The sequence below is a fragment of the Girardinichthys multiradiatus genome, chromosome 4 (genome assembly GCF_021462225.1).
Source record: "Girardinichthys multiradiatus isolate DD_20200921_A chromosome 4, DD_fGirMul_XY1, whole genome shotgun sequence".
Taxonomy (NCBI): domain Eukaryota; kingdom Metazoa; phylum Chordata; class Actinopteri; order Cyprinodontiformes; family Goodeidae; genus Girardinichthys; species Girardinichthys multiradiatus.
Window position 1 is genome coordinate 15,281,898 of NC_061797.1, and position 15,585 is coordinate 15,297,482.

At 40.0% G+C, this 15,585-nt stretch overlaps 1 protein-coding gene across 4 annotated transcripts in view; it reads right to left on the reverse strand.

The window, feature by feature from the left end:
- znf609b (zinc finger protein 609b) overlaps positions 1 to 15,585 on the reverse strand; it is a 112,778-nt gene that overhangs the window by 7,334 nt on the left and 89,859 nt on the right. For 3 of the 4 annotated variants that reach the window (XM_047362754.1, XM_047362753.1, XM_047362756.1), the window contains 3 exons: positions 5,064 to 5,151; positions 828 to 3,132; positions 382 to 739 (listed from right to left, as the gene is read on the reverse strand). In XM_047362754.1, coding sequence (XP_047218710.1) covers positions 382 to 739; positions 828 to 3,132; positions 5,064 to 5,151 — 2,751 coding nt within the window. The remainder of the gene's footprint in view (positions 1 to 381; positions 740 to 827; positions 3,133 to 5,063; positions 5,152 to 15,585) is intronic. The other variant, XM_047362755.1, reaches the window with a different exon arrangement.

Genomic DNA, 15,585 nt, shown 5'->3' on the forward strand with positions numbered 1-15,585 from the left:
GAACATACTTCAATGCATAGTTTAACAGGTAATTATTTTAACTTGCTGTGAAAATTTTTATGACAGGGTCTAGGCAGATTTAAGTGGTGAAACATGAGAACAAGCCAATAACAAAACATGCACCCACAGAAAACAGATTCCAATTATCGTTGACTAAAGGGACTAACTGGTAAGAATGTTGACAGATGAGTAGACCGATAAAATAATAATTGGACATATCTCAGTCAGAAACCTAATTTATGACCATCCTAGTTTAATGGAGAAAATGCAGGGCTATTGGTCCAGCTGGTGTCTGCATTAAGTTCAAAAAATCCTAAATAGTTAAGTCTTTTTACAGCTCACGTCACATTGGCCTGCATTTGGTTTTGTTTGAAATCGTACCTGGGTAATTCTGCATCATGACTGAAGACATGCCCCTGTATCCCGGGTGGTTGGGGTCATAGCCTTGTCCATAGGGATAACCATGCATGTAGGGCAGGTAGCCTTGGTGCTGTGCTAGTGGTGAAGTGAACTGCATGTGGGGGTTAGAACGAGAGTCTTTGCTCATGGCTCGATGGTCTTCAACACTTATTCTGGGATCACTGCCGTCTTTTCCATCCTCCTTGGGTCCACTTTGACTGTCCTTCGTCCTGGGCCTTTCTTCTTTTATTTTCCGATCCCGTTCCCTTTCGTCTTTCCTGCGATGCTGCTGCTGCTGGTGTTCATCCTCTGGTTGGAGCTTCTGGCTCTCAGGGTACTGCTGAGGGCAAGAAAACAGGTCAGCACAAATCTGAATAGTAACCTTCAAATACTAAAATATTTTTACACAACTTATAAAAAGGGACTACCTGTCTGTACCACATGGCCTGCTCCATCCCAGCCTGGCCTCTGGACTCCAGAGCCTGCATAGAGTCTTCCTTTCCATGGTGACCCCCTTCCGTCAGTTTCATCTTCAGCCCCTCAGATTGCTGGGACTTTGGATCCTCCCCCTTTATGCTTCCAATGGATTTAGAGGACAGCTCAGAAGGTGAGTCCCTGGATTTGCTTGGCGGCTGTGGTACTTTTCCAAGATCTGACTGACTTGAGGCTTTGGAGAGGTTTGGCGGCATTGGGCTTTTTTGTTTCCACTCCTCCTTCATGGCGGCTTCTCGCTCTTTCATGGCAGCATCTGACTTCTTCTCAGCAGCTCGATGCTGCTCAGCCATCTGCCGCTGCCGCTCCTCATACTGCTGCCGGTAGGCTGGGTTGGTATTCATCAAGTGGTTATGGTAGGCTTGATCAGGACTGTATGCATATGGAGGTACATATGCATACTGGTTGTAGTACAATGGCTGCATGTACATGTTTGACCGCTGCTGGATGACCGAGGGCTGTTGCGGTGGGCCAGCAGGACTGGGGTCAGATTTTCGTTCTTCATGAACTTCAACCTTTACCTTTTCCTCAACTTGGTCATGTTCATCTTCTCTTTTGATCTTAGCCTGACCTTCGGCCGCTGGTGCAACCGGATTTGGACCGCCTGGACTGGGGTTGACGTAATTAGGGGAGTAATAAGTGTCGTAACTGGTATAGTAAGGGGAATCTTTGTTTGGCGTCTGGTTTGGAAAGAGTGCTTTTTTGACGCTTTCCCTGATGGTTTGGTCATCTGTCCGGACTTTGACACCCTCTGGTTTCCCTTCACCATCCTCCCCAGCATCTGAAATGTCTGAATACGCTGGGCTATTGGTTTTGACTGAAGAGTTGTCAGCACCATTTTGGTTTACCACATGAAGTGGTGTGAGAGGTTGTGGCATTCCACTGCCATCTATCCGACTGGCAACACCAATCGACGGACTAGGGGCATTGTCGGAAAAGCTGTAAATTTTGTCAGCCTCTGCCTTGATACTGGCCAAGCGACTCTGATGAGGGTCTGAGGAACCATTGAGTAGACCATCTCCCTTATTCCCTTGATCACAAGGCTCAGAGTATGGAAGCTTTGCTTCTTCAAGTTTCCCACCCTTTCCTGGAGGCTTAGGGCTATCGGCGTCCTTTCCGCCATCCTTTTTCTTTTTGTCTTTCTTCTTTTTGTCTTTGGAGCTACTTGTAGCTGGATCTCCAATAGCAGGGGGCTTAGGCTGTGCCCCTTTCATTTGGGGGCTCTTAGGGATTCCCTGTATCATTGGGGCAAGTCCTGGTGAGGAATTTGGGTTCCCAGGTGGAAAGGGATACATCTGTTGCGATCCTGGTGGCCCAGGGCCAATAGGACGTGGTGACTTCAAGTTTTTCTGGGCAATTTTATCAGTTTTTGTACCAGTGTTAGCCTTTTTAGACTTATCCGATCCTCTCTTTTCCTCTATACCATCGTTACTAGCCTCATCAGTAAGGCATGGCCCATCCTCGCAGCCATCCATCGGTGCACCTCCTGTGTCTGGATCTGCCTCGACTATTTTCTTTTTACTCTGCTTTGTACCAAACTTGCCAGGAGATGGGGAAGGACTTTGTGCATCAAAGTTCCTGCCTTTGGGAGTAACTGAACGTGCTGGGGACAAACATCCTTTCTGAGAGATAGATGCCCCATTACAGTTTCCCGGTTCAGGATGGAGAGTTGAATCCTCTCCATATTCACTGTCTCCATCTAAGTCCAACTTTATATCATCATCATTGTGGGCACGGGCTTGGTGGTACTTCAGTCCATTAATGTGCTTGTATTTTTTGTTGCAGTTGGGATGTGGACAGTCAATAAGAACCGGAGACGGGCAGCTGCGATCAAGAGGAGGTGGAAGAGATTCTGTCTTAACAGAAGGAATCGGGAGACCTGCGGCTCCCACTCCTCCATTGTTGGAGTTTGTCCGCATGCGTTTGTTGCCTTTGGTGTCCTCTGAGCTGGAGTTGGGCTCCATGTCGGAGGCAGGTTTGGTCTTGCGTTTCCCGGCTGAGGAAGGGCTGGCTTTGATGTCCTCTGTGTTGCTGTTTGGAGGGGTGCGGCGCTCTGAGGGTGTCTGGCTGCCCCTCCGGCCTTTGGTGGTCGAGGCGGCACGCGTCTTGTTGTTGGTGGCACCCTTGTTGTCTGATGAGTTGCTGTTCTCGTTGATCGGGGTGTTGCTGTTCGGTCTCATTCGCTTACCTCGGCCGCGGCCGTTCCTCATCTCCAGATCACTTGTAGGTGATTCACAAAACCTGCAGTTTTGTTTGGAAGACATGTACGAGCTAGTTAGTAAGAGATATGACAATTAGATTTAAATACGTGTAACAATTTATTACTAATTTATTAATAAAAAACGGTTTTTTTATTGTTTCGGCAATAAATGATAAAGGGAATGAACTTATCTAGCGCCTTTCCAATAGATTAAAAAGTTACTTTAAAACTATTTTTGGTTTACCAAGGAAAATGACAAAAAGTATTTTTGAACTGAATGAAAGTAATGCAACATTAGTTTTTGTGTACTTGAGACAAGAAGATTGCAATCAAGATGGAACAATATTTAAGCTGCACATTTCCATGCAAAGCCATAGTACAGCTTGCATTTGTTCCAAAACTGTAAATGAAGGCAGTTGGTCGTTTGTTTTGATACAAACTGTTTCTCCAGAGTACTTAAAACTACCTCTGACACCATAGATTTTTTACATTTGTACATTAAAACATTTAGAAAACTGTGGTGTCAGAAGTAGTTGAAAAATGCAGAAAACTAAATTTCTGGACCTCTTCTGGCACCACAGCTTTCTAAATATTTAGATTTTGTAAAAGGTGGGTGGAAATCCCAGATGAAAAAAGATTAGTCGGTCCCTTCTGTAAAGTGCCAGAATTCAACATCCTTTCACAAGTAAATAAGAAGCAGTAATATAAAAAAGTAACCAATGCTTAACATTAAAAATAATGTACATTTTACAGAACTATGTAGTTATCAAGAGCAAAAATACTGTTCCTCTGTAAATAATATCCTACATCTTCTATACTAATAAGCCTTTTAAAAATGAAAGACAAGTAAATGCTATTTTGATAGCTGTGAACATCCAAGCTCCTTTCTAATCAAAACATGAAGTCATTTAAACACTTAAAATAGCAGTGTGGGATTATCTCCTCATAACAATAACCTAATTATGTTTCTGCACAGCAGTGAAGGTTAGCAGTCTGTGACAAAGTCAAACCCAGGGCTGCTATGACTCACAGCTTCCTCTACAAGTCTCTCTAAACAATTTCAGCCCCAGCAGGGGATGTGAATACATCCGCAGTTTGACAGTGGTGCAGGAATTTACACTCATTACAAGCCCAAGTTTATATTCAGTCTGTTGAAAGATTTCTGAATAATTTATAATGACTCCTTAATGTAGTCATGCTGCAAACTGTAAGACAATCTTGGGGCAAATGCAACCCAGCAAACATTATAAACTGAGCGCCACAGTGATACATTAGTGGGATAAAGCATCTACTTGTTTTCCATTAGCACCGATTAAATCTTGGATTTTTTTTGTTGGTGCACTTAGACGTCCATTTGAATTCCAACTTATATTTACATTTAGATACGGCACATGTTTTTTTCAGCAGGTGTCTGTTAATGTAATAATGTCATTTTACACATCCAGTGCATTTTGCATCCAGAATATTGGGATATTTGCAGACACAAGACCAAATAAATACCCCCACGCTATTGCCATGAGACTGATGTTAGAAATGGCAGCCTTTGTGATAGAGAATGCTATCCAGTGTTGGGGGGGGAAAAAAAGCTCTTAGTCCAATAATTGGATTCTGCAATCTGGCTTGTTAGAGTAGCTTTCTATTTCCACTGCTGCCTCCTGAGACATCAGCTGCTTGCCAATGAACGCTGTTTCTCCAGGCTCAACATAAAGACTAACATGCACTCGGTGGTCCAGCAGCTCACTGGCAACTCACTGCATGAGGCTGTATGTGCTCAAGCTGTTGCTGCTACAGCAGATTCATATCACATGCAATATGAAAAGGTTAAGAGGCTTTGTAGCATGAGTTTGGATAGAGTATGCATCAGTGATTTCCACCTTGACATTTAAAATTCCCCACGCGCGACAGCAAATTTAATTGCATGCTGAAGCTGCTTTCTCCTCTAGAAAGGAAGTAAACAGGGGATGTGTCTTACCTGGGGGGAGCCCAGTCATGCCGTGTGCAGTCTAACAAGGTGCCCACATATGTCTTGTTTCTCCAAGTGACATTGACCACCAGCATGCCTGTGAGACGGAAAATCACAGTTTCATACATTTTTACTATTATTTCATAGTAAAATGACAAAAGAAAAGTAAAGCTGTAAAATACACAATCAATATTATGGTGCAGAAAATATGTCATTGCTTTCATACTACAAACAAAATGTAAATGTAAATGCAGCTTGTACAAATCTTCTCTAAACCGTGTCATATGGAACAGAGTTATACGAGCCAAAAATGCTTTTTTAAATCTTTGCTGTAAAGCAGTAGGGGCAAAACTGCCCGATATCTCCTAGATGACTTGGAAGAGACTTAGGAAAACCTGTATAAGATACTATGAATAAGAATGAAAATAATGAGGTTACAAGGGAATGACTGAAAAACCTTTGTGTTAAAATAAGTCATCTTCCATTGCTGGGGATTTCCATGAAGGAGCATCCCTGGGGGGCAAATATTCATTTGAAACCCTCTATCTCACTCTGCAGCCTGAAAGCCTTCCACTACTACAGCTCCTCAAGAAATAAGCAACCAGTTCAAAGGGAATGGTTCAGTTTGACACTGTAAATGAATGTGCAAGAAAAGCATCTCAACTTGCCTGGTATTCCTGCAATCTGACACATTTAGAATCTTCTGTGTTGCCATTTGGTGTGAGCTACCCAATCGGACCTGGGTTAAGTGTGACACCTGATCTCTCATTTTAAACCCCAAATTAGTTCAAGCGGGTCACTTCCATCACTAAGTATACACCTAAATAAAGGACTGGGAAATAGTCCTTGCTCGGTCCTGAAAACTTTCCTGTCCAAACTTAATGCAGGAGTTATGCATGCAACAATCAGGCTTTTCCTACACATTACAGACATGTTATCTTAGAGATCTAACCTATTAATTCTGATTTTAACCTATTCTGATTTTCTTTTACTTCCAAGGACTGCTTTTTAACAGACAGAAGATAAAATGTGTTTCAGGTTCTTTGGTTAGAGATAACAGTTAGGAATGAATGAATCAATTAATAACAAATCATCAAAACATGTCCAAAACCTCTCTAATTTTTACTCAACTTTACTAAAACAAAACAATTAAAATGCATGCTGTGTTTGTTAATGTGTTTATTGACCAAGACATTTTGGAGTTCTTCTTTCACCTTAGTTTATGAGGTGAGTCTATATGGACAGAACATTGTACAAGTGGCTGCTGTGAAAGTAGTTTTAAATGAATGCCCCAGTTGAGGCTTTTAAGATTTTTAACCAAGCGGCCTCAGAGGATTAAGAGCAACGACTGCATGAAAATATTCAGGATTTATTGCCCACACCCTCCCTCTCGCTCCCCGGTGGTGACCTCAGCTTGCCACTTCAGCACTGCAGAGAAACTGGAGGATGCAGTGAGCTAACTTATCTAATGACACAGGAATGCTGGCTGGCAGCTTCTATCCTCCAGAGCATTTTATTAGCTTAGGAAACCTCTCTTGCTCACCCTGCTTTCCCTCCCTCCTTCAATCTCTCCATCATTTCCTCTTTTCAGTGGTATAACCATCCCTGGCTTACAATCTCCCCCCCACCCACATAATTCACAGTTCAAACCTCATTTTTCTCCTGCTGCCTAAAGCAAGAAGAGCACAGGGGATTTATATATGTTTACAGCAACCTGCTGACACTTGGCTGCATGTCTCTGCCTTGAAATCCATGGCCGCAAAACACAAGCACCTGGTCAATGCTACAACCAACAGCAAGTGTGCATGTGTGTGTGTGTGCAGGCTACTGGAGAGGTCCTCGAGTTCGGATTTCTGTCACATTAAAAGAACCCAGACCCATTTTCTAAAACGCCTTCGAGAGTCCGCCCACTAAGCTCTTGAAACACTCAAACACAAAATGGCTCTGGCAGCTGGTCGAGGCAGGGATGTAAATTAAGGCAGCACACATGAATGACTAGCCTTTCATGATGTGCAGGATATAGCCTTCCCTCTGCTCTCCGGAGAGAGGGGGTTAGAAATGATACCGTGAATTGCAGAGTCTTAATGATTTTAAATTAGCCCCTCAGATTTTATGCAGCCGGCATAGCGGAGAAGCATGAATGAGATTCAAACATTTTTTTTTTTGTGGGATTTTTCATAAACTTATCTTTGCCAAGAGTTTAATGGGAGAATGAATACAACTGTTTTTAATCCTCAGAAGAAAATTTGTAAAAGGCCTAGTTATAAGATTATACATTATATGATTTTTTAATCTTTTTCAAAGAGCTATAAATGGCACAGCCATCTATTTTAAGGGTTATTAGCCTTCTAGATTTTCTCAGTCTAGACATTTCAGTACAAATCATTTACCCCAAACACAGTTCTTCTGATTCACTGTTGTAGTTAAGGTATATTTCCCAACTTTTTTGCCATATGGACTGACTTAAATCTAATCTAGACTCAATTATCCTGCACTAAATACATCCATTTTGTTTATCAAAGTAAAAATGTGAGTGTCAGTGTTTTAGGTTTGACCCACTTTTTAGGATTGTGTAGTACATAAACCCTGTAGATGCTTTTAAGTGTCAAGTTTGTTTTGGACATAAAGCTGTTGACCTGACCCAGATTTTCCCCTCAGGTTACTGCCTAAATGACGACTGTCTCATAAACCATTTTGAAGTCACTATCAAGGTTTTTCCATCATGACTCAGGTCTGAGCTGTTGCTCTGTTTTCAGTGACTTTCGCCATGTTTTTCTGAGCAATTTCGTATTGTGCTTGGCTGCGTTTTAAGGATTCCTGCCCTGCCTGGAGATAAATCTTCACAATCTCGCTTCGCATGTGCTTGCCGTTGGGTTTTCCAGAGGAATTTCCCTGTATTTCCCTTAACATAACTCAATGTCTGCTAGTGAACCATAGCTCACAGAGTGGGGCTGCATGAAAACAGCTGATGAGAAGGTGGGATGATCAATTGTATTGAGCACTTCAACTCTAAATGGGTAGCCGATTAATTGGCCAGAATGATTTCATCCTGTCAGGATCTACATTACTGTACATCATTTAATTGACAACTGTATATAGATAGAATTACAGGATATTTACGAGCTCGTAAAAAAAGGCAGCTGTACTCAGAGGGATGTTGCTATAAAACTACACAATGTAAACATCTTATCTGGCACCTTGCTACAGTGCCAGGTGTTTGGTATTATATTTTTCCCCTTCTTCCACCTGGACAGCTTCCCATACCGAAGCCTGGAAGGAACTCTAATCCTCGACTTCTGAGTGCCTTTAACTCTCAGCCTGTGGCTTTCTCTGAATGATAACACTGTTGCCCTAACGCGATGTTGGGACAACTCAATCACATTTTGAATCACATGACCGCCTGACACATGAAGCGGATTTCAAAAAGTGAGCAAAATGAATGCATTTTAGGTCTCTGTATTTGTTTTATGCTGATTACACACAATAAATAGGAAGAGATCACAGCATTATACCTCACACTACTCTTTTTGAAGCCAAGCAGTTACAGTATATGACTGTAAAACAAAAAGCGGTTGATATTATACCTACTACTGGCCGGGTCAAACAGATTTTTGTTCTAAGAACGCTTTAATTAAAAGGGGGAGTCAGGTTTAGCCTAAACCGGCTCAGTTATGGTTGAGATGCAAACACACCCTCCATTTCTGCTACCTGTGCGACCCCTTCCCTTATCCAATGGTTATAGTTAGTCTGACAGAGAGAGGTATCCCAAATCCTTGTGGTTTTTTTGTATAACAATGACCACCAGTGGATTCTAGATGGACAAACCTTATCAGTTTATTATTTTACTTAGTACCCCTATACATAGCCCATTCTAAAATGGCCAAACTAACACTCAGTAGTTTATTCTTAGCTCCCCAACAACCCTACACCATTCCAGACCCTTTGTGAAGAGCCTTGAGACGACATGTGTTGTGAATTGGCGCTATATAAATAAAGCTGAATTTAATTGAATTTAATTACAGCAATCATTGTTAAAAACAGTACAACGTATCACATTTCTAGAGCTGCACGGTAAACTTAATTTAAATTTCCATCGCACTATAGGTGAGTGCTATAATGAAATTGCAAAGCTGGAGCTTGGATGCAACATATGGCAGACTGTCATATTTCAAGTGACATTTAATCTCCACAAACAAAATAACAATAGTCAATATTTTGACATAATAGATACTAATATGTATTTTCACTATAGCAATTTGTTTCAAAATCAACATAAACTGAGCAGTTTTCATCTCCCCAAGTTAGCACACAACATTACACAGCAGCACTTCAGACATAGATGCTTAGCCAACACCTCTTCCTTACAGTTGCACCGCCTTACTACCCAACAGTGAGGCGGTGCTAGAATGCTTAAAATTTGAATTCCCATAACATGGAGGTACTTCTGGTGAAGAGCCATTGTGACCCTCTAGTCAAAAAGGCAAAGCAAAAATGTTGTTTGAAGATATTTTTAAATCCAAAGGGTGTTGATAAGCCCTGATACAAGCTGTACTACAAAGTCAAATAGCACCACAAACTTGGTGAAGCACCATCTGTGACTGGCTTCATTCAGTGCCTGGAAAAGTCAGGAAGTAACAAGACCAAGTCTACAGAGGTACAAAATCATCAGCATCACCAAATCACTCCACTGGTTAAGCTAAAGACAAAAATTAACAGCTATGGCAACAATAAAGTAACACTAAAGAACATGTTATGTAAGCTACACATTTTAACATAAAATGGTGGTATTTTAAGAAGTTTTAATATATTTTTTGAAATATTGTCTATATGTTTAAGAAAATGATAATATGGTCATACTGTTGTGATCATATTTCTATGATCTTTTCTAGAAAACCTCCTTTTCACCCAAAAAAAAAAAAGGTTTTCAGGCAATACCAAAAATGGTATTGAATATTTTTCATAGCACGGACTAGTTTGAAATAATACTATCCTGACAACCCTGGCCTCTTTAGGCCAAAAAGGTTTGTGGTGAGCTGGATGGATTATCACTGCCCATTATGAGGAAAGATCTGATTCAATGGGAATCAACACATTCATCACAATATTCTACAATATTGTAGGGTTGAAACAATTAGTCGGATTAATTGATTATTGAAATAATTGTCAACTAATTTAGTAATCGACTAATTTTTAACTGGAGTATACAGACTAAAACATGCCATTAGCTTAAAGAACAACCCACTCAGAGTAGTAATGAGGCCACAATTGTACAAACAATCTATACATTTAGCATTTAAGATGAAAAACCTTCTTTGTCTGTAAATATGCTCTGTCCAAAACTCCTCACGTGGCATAGGCTTAGCTTCACCTGGTTCAAGTTCTGTAAAAAACTGCTATTAAGCACCTTTTGCTATCCGATTAATAATCAGTTATTCGACAGATTAATCGATTATCAAAATAATCACGAGTTGCAGCCATACAATATTGTAATTCCAAGTATCCCTGATATTTTGCATTTCTAATTAGAGATGCACCAATCGATCGAATTAGCTAATTTCCCCTCTACGGCCTCTGATCTGTAATCAGCAGGTCAAATACTGTAAAAATGTTTTTTTTTTGGCCCTTATTATTTATTAGATGGAAATGAACTAAAAACTCCCAGCAGTTTTGGTCAATAAATGCATCAACCAACAAATTTTATTTTAATGAGCTTAATGAAAATCAGCTAAAGGTTAGCAGTATATGCTTTGATGCATATTTAGGGATAACCTTGTATAGTATATAGACCTTAGAATAAAAATGGGATAATATCAAAATCGGTATTGCAAGGTCAGACCTCAATGAAAATTAGAAGTCATATCGGTGTTAGTCAAGAAAAGCCTGGTTTAGATACGTTTTTTTCCCCTGCAGAATAAACAAATTGGTGTTTTCTATGTCTTATGGCAAGTCTAGAACTGGAAACTAAAACTGCTTTGAATTTTCATATTTTCATTTTCACGGCGTCAGGAAACAAACAAAAATAGAAAGTCTTTTTAAACATGAAGCACACTTAACCAAATTAACCTAACACATTTTGTTGTGTAAGACAGCAAAATGCTTCTTGTAAACTAAATCAGAACTAATGGGCACTATTAGAGGCAGAGGGAGTCTGTAAAGAGACATAAGAGGAAGTATGTTTGGTATCTGTGTTTTTTTTCCCCATTCTTCAGAAGAAGCAACAGTGTGAAATAGCACTGTAGTACCTTCTAGGTTTTACTATGTAAAATAAAGCTCTGATTAGCAGAGATGTGACCATCGTCTCTTGGGTGGGAGTATTAATTTAGTTTTATTTAAGGATTCTGTTCTCCAGGCTGCAAGAGTGAGCACAGCCCTGAAATATGCAAATCCTAACATTTGTTTGCTGAGTGCAGTGTTTTACATGAAAGCTCTGAGGCAGAAGGGAGAACCAACACGCTGATAGGAGTAAAGTGTTGAGGATCGGTTTTACCTGGCAGTCCTGCTGTCTGAAGCTGTCCATTAACAATAATTAACCATTTTACTCAAAGTCTGCTTTATCTGTTATTAGGAAATGTGTCAATCTACTTGCATTAGCATGTGCGATTGCAAACATGCACATAAAAATATGGATCATGGGTAAAAAGTAAAAAGCACAATGCTGGGAAAGTGTAATTTTCTAAACTTTATCAATTGTAGCCTTTCTCAAAAAAAAAGTCAGATATTAGCAGGCTTTCAAGAGAGTGAAAAGAGTTTAAGATGACTTGACATATACGTGCTTGTTGGAGCCATGATCCCACTGTTTACTCACTGGATTTGTATGTGGACTATTTTAGGAGGGGAGAAAAAGTTCAAAGATCAAAAAATAAAACTTGCTTTGTGGAGCTGCATTTCACTTGGGATTTGTTTTCCAGGGAAGGGTTTCAGTGGAGTGAGAGAAAAAGGTCAGGGTGCACTCTGCACTCCCCCCATTATTTTGTCAGGCTTAATAGGGTCACCCAGGACAACTGAATAAAGCTTGCATTAATGAGAGGAATTGGCCTGTAATTTAAACACACTTCCTTTCAGTGCTGTTGAACAACAAATGGCAGCTCTATTTGGGCTCTGAACTCTTAACGCGTGAGATTACTTGGATGAGAGGTTAATGAAAGGAGAAAAATTAAGTCAGGAGTAGCAAGTCTGCTATGTCCCGTTCTAAACCTCCCCTCCTCCCCACTTAACAGATTTCATTAGGTTCCAGTGGGAGCACAATATCAGGTCCTCTACTGCTGCTGAAATCTGTGAGGGCTGAGAGTACCCTGTCTGACCTCTGATCTCCTCCAGATCAACAGAGGAATCTGCAGGGGTTAATGCCATTTTCACTGACTGACCTTGTCAAAATGCCTCAGTTATCTCTGAAAATGGCAGGGAGTTTATTAGCAATAATTAGGTACAACACAGAATTAGTAGCAAAATATTAAATTGAAGGTTTCTATTAGTCTTTAAATGTGTAAAAGATGTCTGAATTATCCAAGCCATGCCTTGGAGAAAACAACAAAACAAAGAAAGTGCTCCCTTGTGTGAACAATTACCAGCACTTTAAATTATCAGCTTTCTAAACACTTAGACTTTAATGTGATTATTGACAGACTCTCAGTGTATCCTGCTAAAGTTATGCATTTTTCTCCATTCCTAGTTTTCTGTGCTGTACAAAAGCTCAAAAGGCTGCATGTAGATAAAAAGTGAGAACAATGAGAAAAATGGTGTCAGTATTCATCACCGGAGATAAAAGATAACTGAGTGCCGCCATGAGCAATAACCGTAACCTTGACAAATGAAGCGTTTGAGCACCCAAGTGTCGAGCATGTTTTCATTTTACTGTGCTATTCTGCTCTCACTGTGCATAAAGTGAAGTAGAGCTTGTCCGGTTATGTGAGTGTCAAAATACTAAGTCCTCGGGATGACCTTTAGCTTAAATGCCGGGCAGACAGCAATTTAGGATGAGCGGTATGAGTCACTTTCAGCACTGAATGTGGAAGTAATACATTGGAATGTAGTCCTGGCAGCAGTCTGTAAAACCCCAGAGGGGCTCAGTGCTCCAGTTTGAACACTCCTGGGTTAAGAGTCTGTGTGGTCCTATATTATACTCCCCCCTGACACAAAAAGAGCTCCATGAATGTCTTGTATTTTGGATTGCTGAAACTAATAAAAAAAAGGAGACAAAGACAGTAAAAACTAAAAACATCTTACTATGTTGCTGCTGGTTTCAGAGGGATATTTGTCCTGCTCATTGTTTTAAGATGGTATATATACCCCAATGTTAAAACACTTGCTGGTCATAATGGTTACCAACATATTATTACAGAAGGTTAGTATTACAGTGAAACTTAGTTTATCACGCTAATGAAAAACTTGGTTTTCCTTTTTTGTCCCTGAAATGCTTCGCAGTAGATGCAAGCAGGGATAAAACCACATTTGTCTGACTACCCAGACTGACTATCTCAGAGTTGTAGCGTTTCCAGTTTCCTACTTGTTTTTGTTCGTATTGCTGGCAACTGTAACATCAGTCCTACAACAATAATACTGCTCTACTCGGCATTTGGTCCATATAAACGGCATTGAAACATCTTGTCTTATAAACACTGAAAAGCAGTATGTGTACGACTGAGAAAATGTTACACAGATAGTAAAGAACTGCTAAACACAGTCAAAGCAAGAACTAATATTGATGCGAGTAGCAGCCATTTTGAATGCGAAGTCAGGTATGGTCATGTTGCCCTGACTTCCTGACTCCAAATTCTCACTTTCGGTGGCGTTCCAGTTGAAATTTCCTTCTTGGAGATCAGAAATGTAGATGTCTGAGTACAGATGGAACTCACTGTTTATACAGCAGGTGAGCTGAGAAACAACTTCCTTCAAATCTTCCCAATAAGTCTTAACATTAAGCCCGGAATTTCAAATATATTTAAGAGATGAGTGAAACTGCTTACAGTATCTTCTCTCCACTGTTCTGAATGGTGGCTGTATTGTGTTTTGGAAATAAAAGATGTCGCTAACATTTCATAAGGGGCCATTTTCAAACTTTCTGCATTTACTATTCAGCGCTTGCAAAAAAACAACAATCAGTCTTAATGCTGGGTGCATATGTTATGCTCAGCAGACAGAAATTAGGCTGTGAAATATTTTTATTAAGCAATATAAAACAGGTAATGTTACTAAGACAGTGTGTCAAAACAAAACCTTATGTGTAAAAACAGATGCTATACAGAAGACTCTGTGGGTTGAGGGTCAATGTGTTAATTTATAAGATGAGAAACTGCTACTACTACTACTACTACCACATCTATTAGTACTATTGATAATAATAGTAATAATAATGTTGATAACAAGAAAACGGAGTAATACTAATGGCTCCACTGTAATTTCAAAATGTAGAAAAACATTGGGATGAATTCGCACAATAATCATGATGCAGAATTTCATGCTCTTACACCTCCTGTATAAAATAAAATACTGGAGATATGAAAAAAAATAAACGTCACCAGGGTAAAGATGTCTTTTCTGATAAGTTCACACAGTGTCCCTTTTATTAATTGCCCACATTTTTGGACCAATCTATAATCTGTTAAATTTGCAGAAATATGTAATATACAACGTTACCCCAGTCAAACACATTGTCTTGCAGAAACACAAAGTGCTTACAGACTTTAGGCTTTGAGGTGAAAATAAAAGATGGTACAGATGACTGCTGGTCTGGTTGATGATTTTATTTGGAATATAAAGCTGCAGTTGAAAAGTTCAGGGCGAGTTGTGGTTATAAGAAGAGAACGTCTGAAGTAACTCTCATTGACAGGAATAACAGCCTGTGAGAAGGTCGATTCTCTTATACCCCTGAGAGGAAAAGAACGGGGTATTAGTATGCTCTCCACATTGTCCAACATTATCAGCTGCATGCAGCAGTTTCTACATCCTCAAAAAAGAAAATCGGTTTATTTAAAAAAAAAAAAAAAAAAAAAACCACAGCCTGCCATGCTGAAAATGACCGAAATATTAAATCTTTGACACTTTCCCATCTTTACATGCACGTATTTCTTTAAATAATCAGTACTGTAGCAGGGAGCAGTTTCCTCAAATGTCATCTGGGTGAATCTACAATCTCTTGTTAAAACAACCCCTCTGGTGTTTTTCCTTAGAGGAGATGGTGCTGAGATTAAGAGACAGGTCTGCCAAAGGCAAATTACTCAAACTCTCCTTGACGTGTATAAGGAAAACATGATATCTTGTGACAACCGCTGGCAAAGCCTGCAACTCCTCCAGGCGTATGATTTATACTTCCAGACTGTTTAAGTGCTTGGAAAAAGGCAGTTGTCGGCCAGTGAGAATAAGAACAAATGTTTCTTTTTTTCATGAGATTTGGGTTAATTCAGGGACCATCTTGCCAACATCACCCCAAGACTAAATGTGCGAGTAAAGATTGGCTAAGAGAGTGACCAAAGAACACGAAAATTGAAATCATGTGCAATATGGGGAAAGAAAGTGTTTTACCACTCATGCTCTG